This window comes from Ambystoma mexicanum, chromosome 1p (assembly GCF_040938575.1).
Source record: "Ambystoma mexicanum isolate Mex_15411 chromosome 1p, UKY_AmexF1_1, whole genome shotgun sequence".
Classification (NCBI taxonomy): domain Eukaryota; kingdom Metazoa; phylum Chordata; class Amphibia; order Caudata; family Ambystomatidae; genus Ambystoma; species Ambystoma mexicanum.
The window spans coordinates 1,481,916,619-1,481,939,309 of record NC_090921.1 but is presented as its reverse complement, the minus strand read 5'-3'; the positions used below and the strand labels follow the sequence as shown (position 1 = coordinate 1,481,939,309).

At 43.6% G+C, this 22,691-nt stretch overlaps 1 protein-coding gene across 10 annotated transcripts in view; it reads right to left on the bottom strand.

Annotated features, from left to right (window-relative positions):
- MEF2D (myocyte enhancer factor 2D) overlaps positions 1-22,691 on the bottom strand; it is a 1,898,135-nt gene that overhangs the window by 971,614 nt on the left and 903,830 nt on the right. For all 10 annotated transcript variants that reach the window (XM_069607157.1, XM_069607149.1, XM_069607151.1 and 7 more), the window contains one exon: positions 4,678-4,885. In XM_069607157.1, the coding sequence (XP_069463258.1) occupies positions 4,678-4,731 (54 nt within the window). In that variant the 5' untranslated portion in view covers positions 4,732-4,885. The remainder of the gene's footprint in view (positions 1-4,677; positions 4,886-22,691) is intronic.

Sequence of the window (22,691 nt, the reverse complement as noted above, 5' to 3'; positions counted from 1 at the left end):
CCCAGAATTATACGCCGACATCACTGATCAATGCGGACAGTAAGATACTTGCGTCCCTCTTGTTACATCTACAGGAGTGGGGAGTTTCTGCGCATAGGCTGCATAAATTGCAGATGGGTTTTCGAAAGGGGTACTCCATTAATATTAATGGGCTGTTGATAGACAATTCAAGAGTCTGTATGGGCTGACCGAACATTGACCACATATGTGGCATCAAAAGACCTTTCGGTAGCGTTGAACAGAGTGGATTGTGTAAAACTCTGGCCGAATTTAGTCATGGGGACTGCTGCAGGAGACTCATTATGGCATTATATGAAAATTCTGGTATTAGGATCCACCTGAATAAACAGGGTGAAATGTTAACTAGAATTGAAACTAAAACTGGTTTGAGACAGGGGTGTGTTTTGGCCCAGTCTCTTCAATTTATATGTATCAAATATTGATGAACATCTAATACAGTCTGCTTTCATCCTGCTTAAATTAGGTTTATTCTGCATTTTGATAAAACTTGATCGGATCGCAGAGGCTTTTGAATATCTTTTCGGCTTATGCAGAAAAGAAAAAAAACAGTCTGCTTATTAACCAATTGAAAACGAGAATTCAATCCTTGTTGAGAGGCAAGAGACGCACTCCAATAACTTGGGCATTTGAGAATAATACTATTTGAGTTTCCGCCAGCATAGTTTATTTAGGCTTTCACATTGAGGCTCAACCAGTATTATAGGAATCTCAAGCAGGCCCTCACCTCAAAGGCAGCCACATTGGCGAACCAATCGATAAAGATCGATTGAAAATGTGGAAGATTTTTGATAAATACAGCTATTAATTTTCATGGAGGGAAGGTTGTCCCTAAATTAATTTATGGAGTAGAATTATATGCTGTAGTCGCTATGAAGTGGTTGGATTCGCTGGAGGCCTTGATATGGAGGCGTGTCTTGAGTCTTCCAAATGCTGTTCCATTACTAGCGATTAGATTTGAATTGGGTCGGCTTTCTATCAAGGTCGGGTGCAATTGAGGTTGATGTCCCTGTTTCGGAAATTAATGACTTCTGATCACAATACTTTGTACGGTGACATGAAAGCTAATATGGAAGTAACGGAACCATTGGGTGACGGGACAAATTGTGATATAAACGATATGTGTGAAATAGTCTTATTAGAATTGGGCCTAGACCAGGGAGCTCAGATTCACAATCCAGAGTAAACAATGCTCTATTTGATAGGGTCGATACAACAGATGGACTGCATGAGAATGTCTCAAGGAAGCATTTGGCCCATGAACATAAGACAGGCTCCACTATGCCCTTTTTATTCCAGTTCCCAATCATTATTGGTCTATCTTTCAAAGATAAAACCAAGGACTCAGTTGAAACTATCTAACATTTATTATTAGAATGTACAGCCCTGAATGATCTGCAAACTACTTATTTGGATAAACTGTTTTTAACAATAAGCTGGCAAGGTGAATATGTGTGGGGACGATGCTTGGGAACAAATCATATTAAGAATGGGCTTGCTATAGTGGCATTTCTGAAAGCCCTGCATCTGACAACCTGATTGTTAACATGTGGATGATTTTTAAGCAAACATTTTGAATAATGCTTTTTAATAACTGATATATATATATATATATGATTATTTGTTGTAGTTAATTGCGTGGCTTTTATCGTGTTTTATAAGGAATTGTATGAAAAGGAGAAATTAGTGGTGTTTTATCTGGTCTATGTATACTTGAATCGTATTTCTCTTGACTGTATAATCTTAAACAAGTGTGTTCTTAGTAAAGGTTTTTTGAAACCGAGTACAATTTAAAAAAAAATACCCTCTTTGCCAGTGTGTCTTATTTCTTATCGTCCCTATCTTGTGGGATGGTCGGAGAAGCTGTGCCCTTTGCAGACAAAGCAGCTGCCTGCACCACCAAACTCTCTGTGAAAGGTGCCTGGAAAGGAAGTCAGGGTCAACAAAAGATGGTCTGTACTTCTTCACCAATTCTTTGTTCACAGCAGGAGTGGGGGTCTCAGGTTTTGGCACATTTTTCAAAATGGGGCTCCTTAGTGCTATATGGACGAGTACTTAGGAGAGCCCCTATCCAAAATGTCTGCATGGTCATCCTGGGTAAAGTCCTTAGCAGGATGACCCCAACCCAAACACTCAATCACCCTATTCATGACCGTCCTATAGGCCACATTAGGGTGAGAATGTATGTCTGGTATGTCAAATTCCACCTCAGAGGAGATATGCAGACCACTAGCTTCTTTCGTACAAGTGACTACTAGATCTTCAAGCCGGGATTGTTCTGAAACCAACTCTGCTGGAAGATTGGGAGTTCCAAAACATTCATACCCGAAGGGTACATCATCATCTTCCTTGAAGATGGACCTAAAGGATCTGAAAAAATCTGTTTCAGATTTTGGTTTAAAACTCAAAGTTGACTGAGGTCAACGTAGAAGAGCCCTTCGACTTCTACAAGGAGGAAGTCACAAGCTTTTTGCTTCGATGAAGTCTCCATGGTAGAAGCTGTTGACACTATGCAAGACAACATCCCTGAAGTCTTCAGACTAACTTTTGAGCGAGCAGGCCTAAGTCTTGATGGATTCCCTGCCGCTCTACGAAGACGCAGTGGGTTCAACAGCCTTTTTTTTGGCACGTTTGAGGGACCAGGAGGGGCACCCTTCAAAAAGATCTCCATCTTTTCTCTGAACTTTTCACATTCAGCCCCAGAAGCAGGAAAATATAGAAGACACTAGTTAGGCAAGGAGTCGGAGGATGAGGAACAATGGGGTTGTTTCGTTGACATCTTCTGTGATAGCTAAGAGGAAGAATGACGGGAATTGCTCCTGGATCTTGATCGTTTAGAATGTTGAGATGGTTTCTTGGGCCTTTCTGGAGTTTTGTCTCTGGTGGAGATAATACCTTCAGAAGATTTTTTCTCTGAATGTGTGGAAGAGAGAGACCAGTTGCATAGACAGGGCAGGGCCTGAGCGGGAAAGGCCCACTCAGCAGCGTTGTGTGGGCATATACAGATGTTAATGTCATTGCGGGGGACTAACTACATTAGCTTCAGGCCCCACTTGTTATACAATCCTGGCTACGCCTCGGACGTAGACTTGGAAAACGACTGACCCAAGGTGAGCTTTGATCTTCTCTCCTTCAAGGCCTTGTAAAATAGTGCCTCCAAGAATCAAACTGTTTTCACAGAAGAAATGTGTACGTCACTCTTTTTTTGAAAACCTGCTATGTTATCATTATGTGAAATTTCTCGCTGCCAACAAGTCTGTTGTCAAACCTTTTTGGCAGAGGAAAGAATGAGATAAAGGGGAGGGCAAGGGAGAGTAGAAGGACATGAATTATGAAAAAGTAATATAAGAAGCAATATTGAAAAGGAAAGGGAAAAGGATATGGAAAGGGAGAAGAAAGGTGAAGGGTGGCAGGGAAGGAGGAAAGGAACAAAAAAAACAAAACAAAAAAAGGAAAGCGGGACTAAAAAATGACAGCGTAGAAAAAGCTAATTCTGCTTCCGAGCCACAAGAGGTTGCCCTGGGGAAATCATCAACAGCTCAGGGTTTGCCATTTCTTTTTATTCATCAGGATCCATTTCCTAGATCCTACAGAAATGGCATGACATCAAAAGGTCAGTTGTACAACTAGAACGCAAGCCAAAATATATTAGTATATGCAGAATGGAACTCCCGCAGCATTTTGTTTTACATTTTCAGATACAAATTGACCTTTCAAAAAGTTCCATGTTGTTTTGGGGGTACGGTCATCTTTGAAGTTAGGACTTCTAATATGATCTTACACTGGCTCCAATAGAGAAAAAGACATTGCACTCCACTGAGGAGCAGCAAGAAAAGAGAAAGGCGGAGGAAGGTTCAAAGGTCTTAATGTTCCATTTTCTATATTCTAAAGGAGACACTTAAAGAGTATCGCACAATTGGCGTCTGTGTTTAACATGAAAACCACTCCTCAAATTGCCTGCTAGGAATTAGTGTAATCCTTAGCATTAGAGTCATGTCAGATAGAAAATCCCAGCTATCAAAATGGTTGGATAATTGTAATTGAAAGTCCCTGATAAATCAGCGATTCCAGAGGTACCAGAAAGAAGTTGAATAAAGGGACTATAAGATGAAGGGCAAAGAGTGCACAGATCGAAGGACTGCAGAGCAGGCAATAATACACATTTTTGAAGGACAGCACAGAAGGGGAAGAGATTGCCTAGCGAAGGTGAGCGAGAGACTCAATGGGATAGTGCATGCCAATGGAGACGCAAACATGGGGAGGTGCCAGACTAAAGTGTCCAAAAGTGTGAGGAAGACACCAAATGTCTTCCTCGCCAAAAGACCCGACATGGCATGGATAAATATTTAGCATAAATCTTGGTAAAATTGTGATTGGATAAGTGAAGCAAGCAATTTTTCACATGAAATACATATATCCCTAATATACAACAGTGAGAAAGAATAATCTAGCTTCTGTTGAACTCATGGCATATGTTACACATTCAGTAGCCTAGTTGTTGCAGAGGGTGGGAGTACAAATTGTATTTACAACCTAAAGGGGCCCTAAATCGAATACCAACCCATTTTGGACGACTAAACCACTCGGCAAATGGTGACCAGATCACGTTGCAAGTGCATGCTGGTGATCCAAATTTCCAGCACACAAAATTTCTCTGACCTGTCGGTTCCGTTCATCTGTGATCCGTTGTATCTGTATCTTTTTTCTCCCCATCTTCACTTGCAATTCTCACTATGCAGGGATTGCAGACTATTTCTAGGCTTTTTTCAATATGCGTTCATAAATATTTTTTATTCTGGATTCTTCTTACTCAATTCATGGTACTGTCTTCTCACATAATGTACAGATGCGCCTGCTGTCTTTAACCCTGAAGAAAAAGAAAAATATTTTGAAAAACAATGGTTCTTAAATGGCTGTTGCTACTTTCACAAGTTAGCCTATAAAATGAAACTAATCGGTATTAGCACATAAAGGGCAGTATTGACCCCTCAGCCAATCAGAATGTTTAGCGTGAAGTTAACTACTGGTATTGACTGCACTCTTAACATTCTGTCTTTAAAAGCAGAAAGAGAAAATGCAATTTCCAGGCAAGATTTATTTCAACAAAACACTTCTTCCCCAAGAGGCCCCTTTTTTGCAGCAACACTATATTTAACACACAAAGCGGAAAACTAAAACATGGGAAAATGCTTCAATTTTCTTATAGGCAATTCTTTTACATAACACCCAAAGCTTGCTCATTTTAGACCTGCTCTACTATAATCAAGTTTGCAATTTAACAGCTGAACTTCAGAAAACAACCTTATTTAAATTCTACATAAAAACACAAATCAATGATTGTCTATTTGCTTTACTCACTACTAAAGCAGCGTTTTTACCTCACCACGAACACTTCAAAGCATATATTGCTATTGCCACTGTGTGTAAATAGCTTTAAAGATGTCGGGAGGTGTTGTCGCTTGGAATAATGAGACAATGACCCTTCCCCATCCCATCGCTTCGAGTTCGCTTCAGGCCATAACTTGGTGGGGAGTCCTCATCCTGCGATAATGACCCCTCCTTCCATCTATAAGGCTATATTAGGTCTAGAAATCTTTACAGAGAGGTCACTCTGCTGTTTGAAGCCTGCTATTCCCAGTGATATATGATAATCTAATAACCCTGGGTGGAAAACACCTACGTGTAAATGGTGAAGGCAGTCAACTTTATTTGAAATGTTTGTTCCATGCGAAGCACTTACGTTGTACAAAGAAACGGACTGAAAAAGCTGACCACACGCACACATGCCTAACGGAGCATTTCCTATGCGAGGCTTAGGCAAGGGTGAAGTGCAAAAATGTAAGTACTCTACACAGAACAGGGACCTGTAAAAGGTCGATTCAGAGCGGTGAAACCCTTAGAACGTTAAACAGGTTTAGGTCCACAATTTAATGTCTATATGGTGCCATGCTTGCAATGGCAGCAGTTATTTTCCATGACCATAACCTTCCAAATTTGACACAGCACACTTAATGGGTGGATTTTCTTCAGCTTTTGACTCATGGGCTACTGTAATAATTGCTGCCATTAACAGAGGTATGTTTAGCTTACAACTGCATGGTGAGCCGGTTCTCCACTATACCAAGTGCAAGCATTTTAGGGTTAAAGGGGCATTGAATATTAGTTACAAAGTTGATTAATGGCAATATGTTCGCATCTTATCACATGTCCGCCATATGTTGAATAAGTTGCTCCGAATTATCTGGGTAGGGCCAGTGATGAACACATTTAAAAAAAAAATAAAGTTACGTAGCAGATCACATTTATTTCCAGCACATAGGTGCCTGGGTAAAAAGCCAAGGCTCTTCAAATATTCCACGGTTAAGAGCCATCTGGGTTGCAGCCCAGAGTGCAAGTACGCTGCGCAGCTGTCAACCATCGGTGACCGCAAGGTAGGAAAGGTAAGGGCAGAGGAGCAGCCATTACTGCTTTCTACTAAACTGCTATGCTCTTGTGCGTACTTCCACTTAAACCCTTGTCTCAACGTACACTGTCTCCACGCACCCAATGGGCTTCCTCTCTCATGGCTGCCTCACTTTGTGTTCCCCGCTGTTTCTTTGGTGTTTTTCTCCCTCAAGGTTGTTGTTCCTGTGCTGTTACTTCCACTCTGCTTCTGTTGTGAACTCTAGGCCTTTTTCCCTCCCTAGGTTCTTCCCCCTGCGTGTTACTGCTGATTTATTGTTGGTTGCACGTTCATTCTGCTTCTATTCTGCTCCCTAGACCCCCCCACGCCCCCAGGGTTCACCTCTGTGTTACTGATGGTACCCACTAGGCCTTTCTCCCCCTTCTGGGCGCCTGCTCTTCTGTGTGTCCACTTGGGCTACTGTTGGTTGTTGCCCACTTGCCCCCCCCCAGTCCTGCTGCTCCCAGTTGTCTGTCTCCTCAGCCCTTTCCCCTACGTGTTTGTTCCCACTGTTAAGTCTATGTGTGTGCGCTTCTCTGTTACATTCCTTACTGTCGCTCCTCTCTGTTGCCCACCCCCGCTATGTCCCCACCCGGTGCATCCCGTGTGGCATAGTTCTGTGCTGTACTTCCTCTCCACCCTCTACTCCCTCTCACTTTTCCCTCTACGTTCTACCTTCACCCCGCTCTGCTGCTCTAGGTCTCACCCATCTCCTCTAACTGCTTTTCTATCGCCTATCCTATCCCTCTCACGATGTCTGGAAGGAAGAAGTTCAAGAAGGACATCCTGATCTCCAATCCCATCGCTGACACCCACGTCAGTGCCTCATCCAGACAGACTCTCACTGACATCCTCTGTCATTCCCTCTCCCAGCCTATGGACCCTACATATAATCACTGTTCTCTCCATCTCACATGAATGGTGGCACAAGATGGGAGGTCCTCTTTGTCTCCTTCCGGTCCTCCAAAAGCATCATTTATGGCTATCTAAATGGGACTGTCGTAGACAATGGCACTCAGCCTCAACCTCCTCCTGGATAGGCATCTCCCACGTCTTATCAACTTACTCCCTTCGCCTGCTACTCTATTTACCACCTATCTGGCCCCTCTGCCACTCCCTTCTACCTCCTATGTGGCTCACCCCTCTGCCTCCTCTCTGGGCCCTTTACCACCTAGCACTACCTCTACCACCTCCCTGGCTTCTCTGCCACTTTCCTCTTCTACCGCTCTGGCTCCTCTGCTGCCTCCTCTCTGGCGCCCACCTCTTCCTTCTCTCTGGGCCATCTACCCCCTCCTACCTCTACCCTCTCTTGGGCCCCTCTGCCTCTACCACTGTGCGTACCTCTCTCCTGTACCCCGCCCCGGTGTTCTTTCAAAAGTGGCAACCTGGTCCACGTAGCTACTCAACACTCGCTCTAATGTCAAACACTCCTCTGACATCTTCCACCTCCTCAAAGACCTTGATCTTGATGTTCGCGCTCTCACTGACACTTGGTTCATGGCCAGCTCTGTCACAAGTTTTGACAATCTCCTCTCTGAGGGATCCAAGGTCTTCTCCAAACCCAGGACCAATTCGCCCGAAGGTGGAGTGACCCCGATATTTCCTGAGTGGGTCCGGGGGTGGACTGGGAGCCAAAAGAGGCCCTCAAAATAATGTTCAATGTGGCCCATAAAGCACATTTTCAGCAAGCCAAACCCTTTTCCTATGCGAAAAAGTTGAAATAAAATAGGTTACCACATAACAGGCCCAGGGTGAAGAGGCCTACTGGAAAATCTCCAGAGGTCCCTATAGGCCAGTCCAGCCCCGAGTGGGTCCCTGCCTCCATCATTCCCACCCAGGTTTGCTCCTCCTTTGAATGCCTGCTCTGCAGGCTCTCCATCTCTCCTGGCCTCTCTCCATCTGCAGGCCAACTGGCCAGGTCGACCTACTCCTCTCTGAATGGGCTGATCTTCCCTCCTCTCTCCTTGTCTCTACCTCCAACCTTTTCTTCGTCAAGGATTTCAACATCCACTTGGACTCCTCTGACCATTCTAGGCTTTTCCGCAACCATTGCACTCTCCATCTCTATTCTTCCCTCTGGTCCGACGCACTCAGCCGGACACACCTTGGATGTTCTCATATCCTCAGACATCCCCCTCTCTAACCCTCTCACTACTCCACTCTCCAGGACTGACCACTTTCTGCTTTCCTCCCACTTGAAACTGTCTGTCCCCCTTGCAAAACCTACCCCAGCACTGCCACCTTTTTTCAAGGTCATTCAACCTATTAAGCAGGTGTCAGTTGCCGCTTTTGCCTAGACTTTCTCTCCTCCTCCTACCACTGTGGGATGACTACCACGCTGACAGCCCTCTCCAACTGTAATCTCTCCATCTCCAATGCTCCCAATATCCTTGACACTGTCATGAGGATCAGCTTGAAGCCTGCCTCCAAGTGCAATTCTCGGTATGAGTAACCTGGACGCTCGGAAACACAAGTGCAGAGTGGCCGAGAGGAAGTGCAGGGCTTCGGGCTTATCCTCCGGCAAACTGGCATACTGCCTGCTCCAAAGACGATACAGACTCTTCGTCTACTCCAAGAAGAGGATCCACATTCAAGGCCAGTCTCTGCAGCCTCTAAAAGCTCGGCCAAACTTTTTAAAATCTGGCCAATCTGACTGCAGTCTAGAGACTGCAGTCGGATTGGTAGACCTCTCCTGTGGCTTCCTAGGCCCTCTGTATGGCCCTGCTCTCTCATTTCACCACTAAAACTCAGGACATACTGTCCACGCTATCCTCCCCTCCTCATCTCTCTCCGTCCACCTCTCTCAGACCCCCTCCGCCCACCCTTCCCTCTCCTCTCCTCTCTCCTTTAACACCTGATGATGTTTCTAGACAAGTCCGCTCTATGAAAAGTTTCATCCATCCAGGTGCTACCCTGCTCCTCCAGAACCATTAAAGACAACATTTTTTCCCTCTCTCCAGCCTTGGCAGATTTCTGCAACCATTCCTTTGCCACTGGATCTATTCCCCCGCTCCCTTGTGCACCCCCTCCTGAAAAAGCCTTCTGTGTATCCTTCCTGCCTGGCCAACTATCACCCAATCTCTAACACTCCTTTCCTGGGCAAACGCCTTCAGAAACTGGCCACCTCTCAGCTAAACCTGCACACTGAATCTGCTGGTTATCTCTAGGACCATCAGTCTGGCTTCAGATCGGCCAGAGGCACGGAAACTGCTCTCCTGAACTTCCGTGAAGATCTGCTCTCCAAACTTGACTCCAGCTCTCACTCTGTCCTCATCCTCCTTGACCTCTCTGCCTTTGACACGGTCAATCATGCCACCCTGATCAACCGTCTTAGTGTGAACCTTGTCATCACTGGACAGGTTCTGGCGCGGCGTGGCTGACCACCTTCCTCTGGGACCGGCCCCTCCCAGGTCCAACTTATGTCCTTTCTCTCCACCACTTATCTTTCAAGATGTGGTGTTCCCCAGGGCTCAATCCTCTCACGCTGGCTCTTCAATGTCTATCTGGCCCCCCTGCTCTCTACTTTCTCCTCTGTAACATTCAGTGTTATACGGATGACACTCTGCTCTTTTTCAGGCTACCTTCTCCCTCCTTGCACATCCCTCACAGTCTATCCGCTATTAAGGAATGCGCCTCTAACGACCTCTGTCTTAATGCCATCAAGAAAACGATTCTTCTCATTTTGACCACTGCTCCTGCTTTTCTCTTCTCCCTCTGGCTGCCCTCCTTAGGCCCCTCCCCTCACCCTCGTCGTCATCTTTGACTCCACTCTCTCCTTCCCTCCACACATCACAAACCTTGCCAACAAGGCCCACTTCCAGATGCACCTCCTCAGAGGTATCCTACCTTTTCTTACCTTCCCCCAGAAGCTCACTGTCTCCAGAGCTCTGGTTCTCTCCAGGCTGGACTACTGCAACTGCCTCTTTTTCAATCCAAGTCTACTCTTTGCCCTCTAACTAATCCACTGCGAGACGTATCCGTGGCCTCAAGCCCAGGGACTGCATCTGTCCAGCTCTGAAATCTAATCTCTCCATTGGCTCTCTGTGGCTGTGAGGATCAAGTTCAAGACCCTCTGCATCATCTGCAAGGCTTTCTGGGGTGGTGGTCCTCTCTACATCCAACACTTTCTTCCTAAACACCTTCCTTCCAGGGCCCTCCACTCCACTACCTCAAACTCTGTGGGTCAGACGCTTCTCCAAACAGAGTGGGGGTAGATTTCTCTCCATTGCAAGTACCACCCTCTGCAATGGCCACCCTGCCCCTCTCAAACTTCAGCCGGATCACCTGAAGTTCCGGAAGCTGCTCAAGACCTTCCTCTTCTCTTCTTCCTCTTCTCTTCTTCCTGATCTCTCCCTCTTCCCTCTTCTGTGCTAGTCTACCTGTCTGCTCGTCCTAACTGGTGGTGTGGTTGCCCTCAGTCGCACAGGGTATGACCCCCCCTCTGTTCCCCATTGACCAGTCCCCTGGCACTGCTATGTGGCCTACACAGCTGTTCCAGTCTGTGACTGCACCCGTGTAGTCCTCTGCTGTCCTCCCACTTACTCAGAACCCTGCTGCCCTGAATGCACTTCCCCTTGTACCCACCTCCCTGCACTTCTCGTTGCACTTGCACAATCTGAGTGTCACAAGGCCTACTAAGACTGTTTGTCTTGTCATCCCTCTATCTCCCCTCCTTTGTCTCCTTTGTCTTATGGTGCCTAGAAACACTTGCATAAGTTGCATTATAAATAGCAAATCATACATCTAATCATGTATAGCTTTAGGACTCAGGGAGAAGAACCTCCAGTGCTCCGTACGTCCCGGACATACATTTTTCATTAAGAATCTCATTGTGCTAGCATTGGTGACGGTCAACACTGTCTCAGGACAGGTGAGGGTGACTGAAAGCCCACAAGGAGCAAACACAGTAAGCGACACTACAAATTACTCTGCCAGGTGTATATATCAAAAATACATATACATTTATTAAAGGCCTTTTAAATCAAACACAAAGCAAATATCAGTAGTAAGAAATAAACTAACAACACTACTATCAAACATATATACATATACCAATGGCCTAAAGGAATAGTGCACAATGAGGGTCCACAACCTGTGAAGAAAGGGAGCAAATAGTGCAAATAAACTTTAGTCAGTCCTTCACTTATCAAGCCCTAAATGAGAGGCAGTCCAATCCCTATGATGAGGAGCCTTATGCTCAAAAGTACTTTCAGATGCAGGTGCATGCGATCGTGTGGTTGGGCAAAAACAGGGTCTCTTGCAGGGGCTGTAGCAGCTCAGGAAGGCGGGTGAGGCAGTGAAGATTAAGTTCCCACTATTCAAGGAGGGTCTCCCCAAGAGGGCAGAACAGGATCCAAGAGTTAGGAATAGCTTGGTAGCATAGGCTACCTCGATAAAGAAGAGTGGCCCTCAGGGGACAACCGTGCGTAAAAATGTATCCATGTGCCAAGGGCCACCGTTAAGGGTTACAAGTACTCACCAACCCTCAGCGCACTCCGGGCCAAACTATCGCAGTCGAATCCACTTAGTTTGCAGGTTCAAATCCTGCAATTGTGCAGTTCTGCAGCTTTCAGCTACGGAGTTCCAGGGATGATTCAGTGGCGGGACAGTGGCGATTTCTCCACATCTGATGAAGGGATTAGCTCGAATCCACTGCAGCTTGTTTCAGGGCATGGGGACACAGCAGCAGGGCACCCTCGAAGTTCGTCACCACAATTGGTCTGGCTTGTCCAGAAGGTTACCCTGTGCCAAGAAACTAGGCTGGCCATCTGAACCTCTGCCAACCAGGTCAGATTTCAGAAATCCATCTTAACATCCATCCAGCTTTCAAGTCTATAGTATAGATCCTGGCTGTTTGTAACCTATGTGAGTAGGTAAGTTAGTACTTTCTTGGTCATAGTTGCACCATGCTGAGGCTCAGAATGATAATCTGGCACAGTATAAGGCTTAAAGGTCTAAACCACAGCTGAAAAAAAAGACAGTGATCATGTCCTTCAACATTTTGCACAAATCTTCACTTAGCCTAAACTCTGATTCCCTGCCTTGATTTTTTTTTTACAAGTTCGGATGAACAGGCCATGTGCTAATATTTATAAAATTACAGGTGAAATATTAGATGCGTCACCAGTGTAAATAGGTAGGACCCCAGATACAGGTATGGCCAGAACAAAACCCAGTCTAAGTCTGTCAAAACCACAGACCCAATATATCTAAATGTTCTGCTATTATGCATTCACTATTTTAGGAGAATTTAGCACTATATAAATAAGAGGTTCTCTCCTGGCTACTAAAAATGAAGGATCAAACTGAAGATCATAAACCTTTCGATTTCAGTCAAAAATAATTTCTCATCGTAGCACCAGGCCCAAAACATTTCCTAGAATGTCATTGACAGAGCAGCTCATCCTCTTCCTCTCCTTTTGTCTTTGAACCACATGCAGACTTCCACATGGTCCTTTCTCAACCAAGCCACTCGTACACCAGGCCTAGAAGCTCCCCTGGAATTACAATTTCAGATCTGACTAAGTCGTATGTTAACAACAAACTGGGTGAAAATCCTCTACCAGTCCCACTAGGTAGTTCAAGCACTTCTTGAGACCATCATGCAAACAAACACCATAAGAACATTCTATGAACATTATCCCTTAAAACTGCCTCACAGTCAATTGCGTTAAATAAACCAATGTGAATATATATTTTGTACCTTCGTCGTAACTAAAATGTTACAGCCAAATGATCCACATAATTACAATCAATCTCCTCCCCTCATTGTATTCTCCATCTGCTCTTATTCTTCATCCTTTCTAGTACCAAATAATGTCACATTTTTCAGGACACATCAGACGCTTCGATACCGCTACACGGATGATTTGGCAGAGAACAAAATCCCCATAACACAGATAGCTGCCCAATGTGTATGCTACAGGCAATCATGTTATTTGGTGGACAATGAGTACAAGAGGGTAAGTACATTCCTCCTGGGTTTTCTGAAGGCGTTCTAGAACAAAGAGCAGCATTCAATCTTTAAATTTTACCAGTTGCTGTCCATCAAGCTAAAGTGAATGCATTAAACATTGGCTAAGAATTAGGAAACATATCATTTCATGATTTTATTCTGAAAAGCTAGGAAACAAGCCAGCAATCAAGTGGAATGTCAGGATTAAACAAGGCTGTCTTAAAGGGGTCAATGCTGCATGTTCTAACGATTTTCCCAAAACTCCTTCAGTGAACAAGTAAGGATTATTGAAACTGAGATTAGGGATTTGGCAGTCAAGTTGCGATTACCTGCTCTTCAGCATTCCAATAAATAAGGGTCACCCATGTTGGAGGAAGTCAAGAGGGTTAACCGCATGAGGTTATCAGAGCAGAAGTAGGTACACCTATTGCTGCTTTTGGCTATCTCAAGCAGAGAGAGAGAGAAACAGCAAAGCCCAGATGTAAGAACATATCTTCAATCTCAGTAAGGGAGATAGTCGGAATAATTCAGGGTTGCTGTGCACCACAGGATTTTGGAAACAGCAAGCATGCCTTACTTGATTATACATGTACTATGTTCTAGACCCATTATCCTTGATACCACATTTCCAAGAGCATACAGCTGCAGACATCCAAGAGTGATGAAAGTCAAATATGGGAAGCCTTCAAGGACAATGGTCACAAATGAATGGCAGGGGATGAGATGAAGGGATAGGCCAGGTTAATAAGTGCTGGCCAAAATTTAAAAGATTGAAGAAATGGAAACAGCCCATAGCATTCACAAGGGCGGGTGTGAGGGGAATTTAAATATACAGTGTATTTGGAATTGTAGAAAATCATTTACCTTTCTGCAATATTTCTCAACAATTCAATAAACATCAATAAAAAAAAATTCAAAAGATGGTAGAATCACCAGTGAAGCCATCTCTGAGCTAAATCCACACAATAACATGAAAATGGAGGCAGAAAGACTTGATGAAATGAGAGGTAGCAGTGAGGTTGAGGCAAATAAAGCCAAGGCAAAGGCATTTAAAAAACTAGCAGTTGATATTCTACTGTTCAACACACGCTTTTGGGGTAGATGGTTAAGATAATTTACCTCCCTGACTTTAGCATATGCTGCAGATCTACACCAGTTCCTAAGTATTCGCTAGACTGGTATGGGCTTGAACCAGTTTCCAGTGACAGACTATCCGTAACTGAGAAGAGGAATAGACTTCTGAATGGTCTATTTGTTGTTCATCTCCCAACATTAGAGGAACATGCTATAGAGAAAAAAAAAGAGAATGTTTCCCACTGGCACATATGTTCTTTTCTCCAAGGTTACATCAGTTAGTTTAATCCAGCGACACCCTGCTTCACATTATACATATATACTTCATTTGTTGCATGCACAGACCATCGTCATCTGTCTGAGAAATAACAGTCAGGAATTGATATATGATTTGGTATTTGTATCGTGCCTATACACAAGTGTTTCTAAGCGCTACAAGACAAGGGAGGGGAAATGGAGGTAACTAGGCCTTGTTACATTCATATCGTGCAAGTGCAAATGAGAAAGGGCAGCGGAGAGGGTGCGGGGGGCAGTGCAAGGATGGCAAAGGACTACATGGGTGCAGACCCAGGCTTGAAGTGCGCGGTAGGCAAGGAGGAAGTGAACGGTGACTGGTCAAGGGGGGAGAGGGGGCATGGTGCCCTGTGAGACTTTGAGGGCACCACAAAGCCAGTCAGGACGATCAGACAGATAGATTAGCAGGGGAGAGAGAAGGAAGAGGAGAAAAGTAAGGTCTTTAACAGCTTTACGAGGTGCAAACAGCATTGAATAGCTCAAACAAATGCAAACTTATGTAGGAGCATGCCTCTTCTGGAACTTAAGTATGTTGGCATTAACTTTAAACATATTCTCCAGGGTGGCAAAATGAGCAGTGGTAGGGATGAATGACTTCTCCCGGTGTAATTATATCAAAATATCTGGACACCATTAAATAGAAGGTCTAGTGTAGTGTTATGGTTAGGATGTGCTAGCCAAATTAAATTAATAGATCTACAGCAGTGTACGACAAATCATTACGACCAACATCATGATAAATATAGAATAGAGGGACACTCTCCATCCCTTTGGCTCTATGATTTTGGAAAAGGGGGAATATACATCATCTACGTGATCAGGTAAGGCTTCTGCATTAACCTTAAAAATAAAATTGCATGAGCCAATCAACTGATCTGCTCCTCTTAGAACCAAATGGTTCCAACTGTGAGGAAAAAATACTTACTGTTGCAAAGACCAGCAGATGAAACACATCCTGCAAGAGAATCCGTTCTGGCTACATATGAACTCCATGACAGGGAAAAAAAAAAAACGTACTAATGTGGAGTAAAAATAAAATATTCCCCTAAAGCTGTATCTAGCATATCAAATTCAGAACTAAAACAATGGGCCTCATTAGAAGGGTGGCGGTAGCCGTGCCGGTGAATACCAGCATGGCTGCCGCCGGAGTCCGTTTTTTACCGGCACCTGGCAATGGGGATGTACCGGGGCATTCTGGCCCCATCGAACCTGGTAATTCCCCTTCGCCGGGTGCCGGTAGAAATTACTCCCCATTCCCAATGAGTCAATGGGAATGGGGAGGCCGGCACCGTTATTAACGCTACCGTGTAGGTCTGCTTGCCGGTGCAGGCTCAAAGGCACCCACGAGTAGAGCTCGTAGTTTGCCGGTCCGGTAACAACGGTACTGGCAAGCTTATCGGTACCATTGTTACCGGACCGGCAACATTGTAATGAGGCCCAATGTCTAGCTCATTGTCTAGCTCATTTCCTCACACTACATCTCCTGACACTACTTGTCTCCTATCTGGGCGAATATTTTGTAGTCCGGTGCATGTTTGCTAAAACTAACAAAGCCGTTGCTTATACCTGCATGACGAGCGCAAATTAAAAGTGTCTTTTACAGGGGGTCATTTTGTTATGTCAAATCAGATACTACATTTTAAAAAGGAAATCATTTCATTTGGTTAACATTGCGAATTGGTTGTTTATAAAACTGAACAATGTTAATTTCTAATGCTCACTTCCAATTTCTTCATTTAGTTATACAAATGTTGCATTTGTGTTACTGAGCAAAGTGCATGATCAAAACCCACAATGTCCATATACATACGTTTCTGATAGACGGTTATTCCAAGATGGTAGGCCCTTATTGCACAACAACCCTCAGATGAAGGGAAAAAAACACCAGGAGGGTTTCAGCTTTTTTGGCATGAACTCAAAGAGCACTTTTTGAACATAAGAACGAACACAAAATTGAATATTTGGTCAAGTCAAATCAACCTTTTTAGAGCATAGCCCATAAAAGTACAATAAAAAAAACACTGTTTAATAGAAGTCTGAGACAATACAATTATGCACATTAAAATAAGTAGGGTTCACCATCAACCATGTGCATCAATACATAGATAAAACGTACAATGAGATGTCACATATTAAATTACCTCAGAGCCGTGCTTTTTAACAATCAGGCCTCATCTAGAGTGCTTAAAACTGCAAATATAACATCCTCATAGTTGGTCATTTTATATAAAACATAAAAATCCGCAGACGAGGGTGCCTGGTATTTTCTAAGAATAGATAACAGCAATCTCATCCTCAGTGTTACATAAGTCGTGCATGTCAACAGGAAACGCATACAGTACGGCAGAATTTTGAGGAACTTTGAGGACATTTGCAGGACAGTTGAGCGACTGGGAAAAAACGTCTAAGTGTCTAAATGTGATAAATAATGGTCTTGAGGAAGTGTGAAACATGTAATTCAAATAGGGCTCAGCGTCTGAACTTAATGTAAACATTACATAACGCAGGACGGTGGAAAAGTTAGAATCATGCATCGTTAGCTCTAAAGAGAAAGGTTCCAATTTCAAGTTGTTGGAAAACTATTCGACAAAATGTCATCAGAGTCAAACACAAAAAAATACATATTAAATATGATAAAACCTGCACAAGTAAACATTAAAAGGAGAATTTGTTCCCTACACAAGTTATTGCATCAGAGTCCATATTAAAAACATTAAAAATCATATTCATATTACACAAGTATATCATTGCATAAATCATCCTCTGGCTCTTTCACACAGCAGAACACTTGCTAATTCTAAAGCGAACCAAAAAGAAAACTAATACTAGGAGAGCTTTACTTGCAGCCTAAAACACTTTTAAATTTGCAACAGTGATACAGCAGTAACAAAAGGCATCATCACTTTATCAATACTAAGGAATAGTGCGCTCAGAAATATTGTCCCCAGGGTTCGGGCATGTGTTTTTAAGCATACGTTGATCAATCGTACAAACATTTCCTATGCACCTTACCATGGTTTTTCACTTTTGAACACGTGAAATCAGGCAGCAGGGCGCAGCCATTTTGTGATATTCTTATCCGTTGCTGCATCGCCCAAGCAGGACTGCCCTTGCGGCACTAAATCATATCCCCCGCCCCTGAGCCTGACATCATCAAACCTACTGATATTCTCCGCCTTTCTCCTTGACGTTAGTGGGCAGCGTAGCCAAACGCGCCCAGTCATCACCTACGTGACGCAGAACCCGGAAATCAACACACATTGTCTCAACACTGCGCGTCACAATTCTGAATATTAAACTGCATTTTAAAAAGGAAACGGCAAGACTGTACAATTTGTAAAGTACTTTTATTTCACAATAAACACTACGAGAACATCCAGCGATTGCCATATTCAATCAAATTGGATTTTTTTTTTCTTTGCTCTCGATCCGCAAATGTTTATCGTGAGTCACGCGGTGTTCCCTTTGGGTACACAAGGTGTTCGTTTTGGGTAAAAGAAGCGCTTTGGTCGCACGGTGAATTGCAAGGCTTCTGCATCAGCTTGGTGCTAGACGACTGTAAAGGATGTTTTGTTGCTCCTAATGGCTGGTTCCGTGTAAGGGCAGATCGGCCCTTGGCGATCGTCCCAAAGAAGAGTCAAATATATCCAGTTATTGACATGTATCTGCAGCTGACGGTTGAAAAACCCATCAGTTGGTATCTGGAATCAATGACAATCGCAGATGGCAGGATGTACCCATTTGGAAAACATAACAGAAATGTGTCTCAGTAGCCGATCTTTATTACAATTTATCATTTTACTTATTAATTTGGCATTGTGTTAAAACTAACGATTAGCACAGACGTGAAACAATGTGAACAGAGAAAACAACGTGGAAAGTACTCCACAACTTGCTTCGGAGGATAGTGCTATGGAGTAGGTTCAGCTCTAAACGGGATGCGGAAGCTAACGCTACAATTCGAGGTGCACATAGATGGCATTTTAATGAAATATTAGCCTTAAACCTGGGGGAACCGAGTGGTGGTCTACTTGCATCTCGATGCTGGACTGCCCATGTGCATGTTAGAAAGACCAGTACACACAAAGGTTGTACTTGCGTTTCATTGCAATATACCACACAGAACAAACAAGTACAATGTAACCCAGCAATAACGGTCAGCTAATGATAAGTTCGGTTGCCAGACATTTGGTCGAAAAAAATTGGTCGACCAGACAAATGGTCGAACCAATTTGGTCGAAAACCAAATGGTCGAATTTTTTATTTTAACCCTTTTTTAAAATTTGTTTGGGGGGGTCCCCCCTCAACCCCCTTTTTTTCTCTAAAAACCCCTTTTTTTACTAAACGAAAACCCGAAAAATAAATATATAAATAAAAAAAAAATTCGACCATTTGGTTTTCGACCAAATTGCGTCGACCAAATTGCAGTCGACCAGTTTTTTTTCGACCAATTGACTGAACACCGATAAGTTCACTCATTCGGGCATAAAATCGTCAAAAATCAAACTTACATTATATTCTGCGCTTCCATTCTCTTGGCGCAACGCAGACCGTAACGCAGACTCCGTTCGGATCAACGATTTTTCATAAACTGAACTTACATGTTCCTTAGTCCAGTTTTGGAATGGAGAACCGTATCATATTTTACGTTATTACACCCCTCCTTTAATTCAATTCCTTTCGGAATGGTCCCTTTCTCTCAAGGTCAAAAAACAATTGAACCGTATACTGTGTGTGTGATGTGTGGGCTTCCTCAGCTCGCAAGCAAACATTGACCTTCACTCATAATGAAGATACATTCTTAGTTTGCAACATCTTGTCTCACCGCATACACGAGCACTGAAATTGTGAAGCACGGGCACAGGAGGAAAAATGTGGGGGCTGTCATAGGTCGCTGTTCGTGGCGCTGCTGACGGGTAGGGGAAACTTTGCCATGACAGAATGTGTCCTACTCCAAAATTTGAGTCGAGGGTACACAAAATGGAGTCAAAGTGTGTCCAGCAATAGCCCCACCTCTGCTTATGTCACAGCCTCCTTCCCCATGGCAGTAGATTGGCAAAGGAGGTGCGCGCCAAGAGTGCAAGATCAGGATGCCACTTTCACGTATAATGTATGTTGGCCGGGGGCTCAACCGACCCACCCCTACCTTACATCATAAACGACCCCCAACACATGACCCCATGAATATATTGGTCAGAGTGCTTCTATTTCTTGTTCACAATCAGTACTTCTTGCATGCCGAGTATCTTATGTAGCCTAGGTCTCATCCCTTTTGTGGGGCGAGCAGTTATTCAGCTATTGGGGCAACTGTATGGTAAGGCAACTGCCGAACCCCAAAGTTTCTTTCACACCATTATCCATCTGGCCCTCCCACGATCACTGAAGGTCCCACAGTAGCTTGACGAAACTGAACTGTGAAAGCATAGCGTTACATTGTAAGGCAATCTTAAAAACTGCACTAGTTGAATTTTTTTTTTTTTTACAAACAGGATACATTTTGAAAGACAAATTGGATGCTTTATTTGGACACTTCATAAAAACATTGTTGATCAAAAAAACAGATGGTAATCATTTGTACCTTCATTTAAACTGTTCCACGAGCTCTGCTTTAGGTGGACAGGGCATGTTGGCAATTTTTTGTGGCAATGTATGAGTACTCGGAACAACATTGCGCGCATTTCCATGATTATGCATCTCCAAAATATTAATAAGATCTTTCACAAAATCAAATTCCATTTCCTCATATACTGGCTTGACCACCCATTTTTTGCTTCTTTTTGTGAAGGCCATAGTGTAGCGAAGCATCCCAAGGTTTCCTGCAGTCCCCGATTGTTCACGGCCTACATTCTCGTTATGCACTAATACAGCTAGTAAGGGCCTATATTTCATCCCTTGAATGCCGAAATGCAATCTCTTCGGCCTGCACTTTAGGCACATATTGTGGAACACCACCAAATCTCCTGTGTGACAGAATGCTTCCAGTCCCTTCAGATCTCTTGATAGAGTTTTATCAAACACAATCTTCTCAAGGGCTTTTTGTGGAGGTGAAGATGGAATCAACCACTTCTTCCATTCCTGCTCCGGCGACAAAGGGCCATGTTCACATTGGTGGAAATGTTGGTTTTCTGTCTAAGAGTGAACGTTGGATCAGTGGTGCATCATTGACCGCCATTTTTCTAGTAGAATTTTCACAGACACATCACAAGTTTTGGAGCTCCACCAAAGATGGTTGCTGAAAGACTGGGACCACTGTGAAATACTTTCAGAACCTTTTTTTCCCCTGCAGCTCAGATTCTTTTATTGATGGATTTGGCAACGTGCCATACACCAAATTGATGGCAAATATTTGGAAACTGCTCTCTCATTGTCTTGGCTATTGAAAAGTGTCTATCCGTGGCTATGATGTCGATTTGCATTCCCCTTGATTGTAGATCTTCCAGTGATTTTATAAAACCAAGTTTCTCCATGGCCACTGAGGATTTACATTTGGACACCTGCACGACCACCAAACTCACCATTTTTTTACTTTCCATGTCCTGAAAGTGGTATGTGCAGTACTTTGCTGAAAATCCGGGGCTGTCACACTGTCCATCGCCAGCTAGCCTGAACCATTTTTCGGAGAATGTACTTTGAACAGACAATTTTCGAAGCTTTACTAATGGTAGGGAATAGATATTGACATTGATATTTGGAGTACTGCGTTTTAGAAATGAAATGGAGTCCCACAAATTGACAGAAAGTGGACAACTTAATGAAACTAGAGCCACTGAAAAGTAAAGCTGCTGCACACAGTAGATTGCCAGCTGGCACTTTGCCCAGCACTGGTTGAGCGGACCATGACAATTTTTCATGGAACATTTCACAGGTGGCATGTATTTTGAGGTTACTGCCTTGTGATACACGAGTCACATTCACCAATGGCTTCCCACATATTTCCCCTCTCACTGAACGCACACATTTCAGCATCTTTATAATCTCCATCAAGCTGCTGTCGAATACTATGTATTTGGCCTCCTTTATTAAATCCGGAACCGTGACTCACCTGAGGCAGCATGTGACCGAATAGAGTCGGAATAGCATTTGGGAGCAGTTTACGAGTCGTTCTGAGTTGATTCTTCTTTGTGTACATGGATGGGTCGTACATATTCGGGGTAAAGTGCAGGCTGGAGATGCAGTATCTATCACCCCTCTTGTCCTGCAAGACATACTTGTTTGACTCTACTTTCAAGCTCTTCTGGCGCATATCCGCAATATCTGACCCATTCTCTTATTCGATCTGTAGTCTTTGGGAATACATGCATTGTAGTGCCTTCAGATTTCTCATGGGTCTTAGAAGTTCTGCAAAAAGAAAAGGTCAACATTATTCAAAAATGACTTTGCATTAAATCGTGAGAAAGAAGGAATTACACCATACATTCTTCTAAAGGCAAGTATGTTTTGGTCACCAGCACAAAAGCAGTGTAGCGTGGCCGGCTGTATCAATAGGATAACTTTCATTAACAATTCATTGATGTGACGTAAATCAGAACATGTTACTCGGCCCTATCGTGCATCAAAAGGAAACATGCTTATATTATAGACACGGTCCGCGAAGGATGCAATTCGATGACAAATGACACTGATGATAATTGTTATATCGATAACATAACACATTAAACTCAAGTCAATGGCAATGAGACGAATGAACATAACACTACTGGGTACGTTCGTTCAAAATATATCGAAATTTAGAGATCAAAGAGATATGTTTAGGTGACATGCCCTTACCTTCACCAACAAACAGTTTGATTCAGCAAGCAGGGTAGTTAGTGGCAGGAGAACAGGGAGATGTTCAGAGGTAGCACGACAACAAGCAGATTCGCAGTGGTCACTGAGTTTCTCAGGTCGCACGCTCACGAGTTGACTTGC